The sequence below is a fragment of the Poecilia reticulata genome, linkage group LG18 (genome assembly GCF_000633615.1).
Source record: "Poecilia reticulata strain Guanapo linkage group LG18, Guppy_female_1.0+MT, whole genome shotgun sequence".
Taxonomy (NCBI): Eukaryota; Metazoa; Chordata; class Actinopteri; order Cyprinodontiformes; family Poeciliidae; genus Poecilia; species Poecilia reticulata.
The window spans coordinates 19,174,346-19,178,668 of NC_024348.1; the positions used below are offsets into that span (position 1 = coordinate 19,174,346).

A 4,323-nucleotide genomic window follows, 5' to 3' on the forward strand; every position below is an offset into this window, starting at 1 on the left:
GAAAAGTTTGGAAAAAATATACATTTTAATGAATTTTTAAAATGATTCAATATAAGAAGCCAAATTCAGAAATAATGCACCTGCAGGTCAGTAAAACTGGGTGTGAAAACTAACACCATTCACACGGAAATTTATTAAACCAAGATATGGCTGGATTATTTTGGAAGACTTGGCAACGTTTAAAAATGATTTATTTATTAAATAAAAGCAAAGAATTGTAAGATTCATTGTTTAAAATTGATTGAAGACTATGGAGAGCATGCAGAATGACTAAAATGGATGGAGGATGAAACTCTCCTCAATTCATAAACTACTAATACAGCAAACATAAAATTATCTAATTTTACAGCAACAACAGATGTTTAACAGCAATCAAGAAGACCACAAAGAAATTACCTATTTCTGCTGAAGAGGTGTTGGATTGAAGACTATGCATCTTTAAATTAGCAATAAAACCATCAGGTAAACCAAATTTTTTAGCTTACTAATGGATTCCTCTTCTTTTTTAGCTCCAAGAAACACAGAAGCTGTGAGAGCATCAGATCAAGATGAGAGCAGCATCACTCTGCAGTGGAATAAAAYCAACAACAGCACCAGCTTTGTTCTCCAGTTTAACGGATCAGAGACATTCATCAGAGCACCAGATGGAGACGGACCAGTGAACNAGAGCACCAGATGGAGACGGACCAGTGAACTACACAGTCTCATCTCTCACTGCTGGAACCAGATACACATTCACTCTCTTCTCTGTGTTTGAGAACATCAGAAGCAGCGGAGTACAGTTTGAAGCTGCAACAGGTAAGAAAATGACCATAATTTCATAATCACAGTTCTTGACTAATTGCTGAATTTTTTTTTCATATGTGATGTGCAAAAACATATTGAACAAGCAGTTTTAAACTTATCTAATGTGATGAAAATCAATGTTTTGTTACATTTATTTTTAGATATTACATTGAGACAACCAAGGCTACAGTATGAAAAGACTGCAAATAAGACTTAAATGCAAACATTGTTTGGCCATTTGAGCAAAATCATTTAATCTGGTTATAGAAAAGCCTTCATTACATTTGTGTACATGATATGATGGAAGCAGTTCTGGTGTTTGAAAATCAACATTTGAATCAAAGGCAAAACTCAAAATCAACTATTTTATGCATTAGCATTTGAACATAGCAGTAGGTTTTACTTTACCCAATTTGATATCTTATATTAGAGTTTTATAAAATATTGCTAGTTGATTAGGATTTTTTTTAAACTAAATTATTTTCTGGTTTAAGATTTTAGGACATGTTGTTTCATCATCGTCACAATATTGTTTTAGAATATTATCTTTTGGAGGATGAACATTTTGAAATAATTAAATTGACCTCCTTTTTCCTCTTTTGTCTCAGCTCCTAAAACTGCACAAGGCTTCAGGTCATCAGATCAAGATGAGAGCAGCATCACTCTGCAGTGGAATAAAATCAACAACAGCACCAGCTTTGTTCTCCAGTTTAAAGGCATTCAGACATTCATCAGAGCACCAGATGGAGATGGACCAGTGAACCACACAGTTTCATCTCTGACTGCAGGAACCAGATACACATTCACTCTCTTCTCTGTGTTTGAGAACGTCAGAAGCAGTGGAGTACAATTTACTGCAGTCACTGGTATGAATATAAAGTACAGAAATTCATGCACAACCACGGCAAATGGTTTTTCCTCCAAAATCTTGAAAATCAGGTTCAAACTTGGTAACGTCACACACGTCTTCTTTTTTATGGGACTACATTGCCTAATGTCACGTGCATTGAGGAAGTAACACTATGAGCCAGAACATTAATTTATAAGGGTAAAAAATAAATTAATAGCATTTGAATTTTAAAAATTTTAAATAAAAGCCAAGAGCAAACAGCCATCAAGCAGAATGTTGAACAATAAGTTTTTTAAACTTTAGTGTAAATAAATTCAATGTTCAATATAAACATATTAACAAAGCTTTGAGACAATCGTGGCTCAAATATGAAAAGACTAACGAGACTCAAATGCAAACATATAATTTGGCCATTTTAGCCAGTCTTTATTACATGAGTATGTATTTATATCATTTTGCAAAAAGCTAAATATTCTTAAATCTATTGCTCATTTAATGGTCCAGTCAAACTCTCTTCATTCAAACAGTAAACCTGAAAATCATCTGATCCCTGAACTTTATTTCATGCTTCAGCATTTGAACATGATAAATGTTTGTTTTACTTTACCAGATTTGATTTCTTATATTAGAATTTGATCAAATAACATTACTTGACTTGGAAATGTTCCTAGTAGAATTATTATTTGTCTTAAGATTGTGGGACTTTTTTCATCACCATCACAATATTGTTTATAAATGTAAACTTTTGGAGGATAAAAGTTTTGAATAAATTATTTGACTTTATTTGTTTTAGCGCCTAAAAATGCCAAAGGCTTCAGAGCATCAGAACAAAATGAGACCAGCATCACTCTGCGATGGAATAAAGTCGGCATCAACATCAGCTTTGTTCTGCAGTTTAACGGCACAGAGACAAACATCAGTTCACCAGATGGAGACGGACCAGTGAAACACACAGTCACATCTCTGACCGCTCRGACAAACTACACATTCACCCTGTTCTCTGTGTTTGACAATGTCAGAAGCAGTGGAGTCAGCATACTTGCAACTACTGGTAAGATACTTAAATCTACTGGACACTTAATAGTGTGCAACAAATTTACTTTATTTTTCACATAAATTCAAATTTGCAGTGGTTTTAATGGGTTGCATTTCACTGTAGAACTTTTTGAATCATGAGTAAAACTAGAAAAGATTGACCAAAGTCTTATTTTGAAACACCTGCAATTATTATGTCTTTCTGTTCTTTCCTTGAAATTACAAGAAAATTAAAATATGAAATCACCCCAATATTATTTCATTGATTTTCTTTTTTTCTTTTCATGTCAACAAAACCATTTTGCTTGAAACTTGAAACTTCATTGACCAACAAACAGGGCCAAGTGAGTAAATAAACATACTTTTTTAGTATTATTTTTTTTCTCCCTACTTGGACATTTTTTGTCATATAAAAATATTAAAGTTTGAATTTTTCTCAAAAACAAATATTGCATTACTGTTATCAATCTGCAATTTAATAGATTTATATTAGTGGATTATAAATGTATAATTTTTGTTATCAACAGATTATGTTTTGGGATTTAATCTGAGGTTGAAGCTTCCCAGGACAATGACGGAATCAGAGCTAGAAGATGCTTTGATAGAGGTGAGCTAGTATCTATTTTGACTTTTTTATATCTATTTGTGTCTATTTTAACCTTTTACTCATATATGTGTTTTTCAATCCAGCTCTTCAGAGAATATAATCTGCCGCCACAGTTTACTCTGAAAAATGTTTCTTCGAAATCATGAAATCACCGATGGAATCAAATTCTGGATCATTCATCTGCAACGTTCTTTCCTTTCCCTGAAATTGCATGAGGTTTATTTTATGTACTAATTTCATAATGCTGGGATGTTGTCATTTTACAGATTTGATTTTCTTTTGTGAGAAATTTTAATCTATTTTTGTTTACCAATAACTCAATTAAGAATATCTTCTATTTTCATTAATCATTTGTGTACATTTTTTTTTTCTATGATTGTGTTGCCTCTATATACAGTTTTAGGAATCAGTGAATTGGTTACTTTTATTAAAAAATAGTCTTAGGCGAAACACTATATACAGAAGCTTGAAAAAAACTGAAAGAAAAAAGCTTAGATATGTGGTGATATGAACAAAGTAAAAGTAAGAAGAAGCAAAACTTAAGTCAGAATGACTCCATTTTGCTCCCTTGGCCACTACGTGAATGTGAAATTCTGTTCCCCCACCACCAGGTGGCGGTGTAGGTATTTACCACAGATTTCACAGAGTTCAATATTTTGGTCCCGACAGTGATAACCAAAAACGCGATGTGACATGCAGGTCGTATGAGGTAATGGGAGTTCTTTAAAACTATTTGAAATGCATGCCAAAGCTGTACTCAGAAACCGTTTTTAAAACGGGTATTTCCTGTAACTCATTCCGTTCAGTGTATTATTGTTACCTCTGGTTCTTAGCGTCACGAACAGTTTCTCAGAAAGCTCAGCTGAACTCATGACAGATTTAGGAGACAGCATAACCCAATGTGTAAAATGTGTTCATCTTTGAGTTTCTGCTCCTTATTCTATTACTCTGAAGAACAGGTGGCACACAATTGAAACACTATTAACTTTATGCTTTATAATATGATTTAATTGCAAATAATTAATAATAGGACTCAGTGATCAAA

The 4,323-nt window shown here is 33.0% G+C and overlaps 1 protein-coding gene across 1 annotated transcript in view; it reads left to right on the forward strand.

Annotated features, from left to right (window-relative positions):
• Positions 1–4,323, forward strand: part of LOC103480796 (receptor-type tyrosine-protein phosphatase H-like) — a 63,602-nt gene that overhangs the window by 40,398 nt on the left and 18,881 nt on the right. Inside the window, exons 5-7 of the mRNA XM_017310334.1 lie at positions 511–656; positions 688–798; positions 1,395–1,652. Of these exons, the coding sequence (XP_017165823.1) occupies positions 511–656; positions 688–798; positions 1,395–1,652 (515 nt within the window). The remainder of the gene's footprint in view (positions 1–510; positions 657–687; positions 799–1,394; positions 1,653–4,323) is intronic.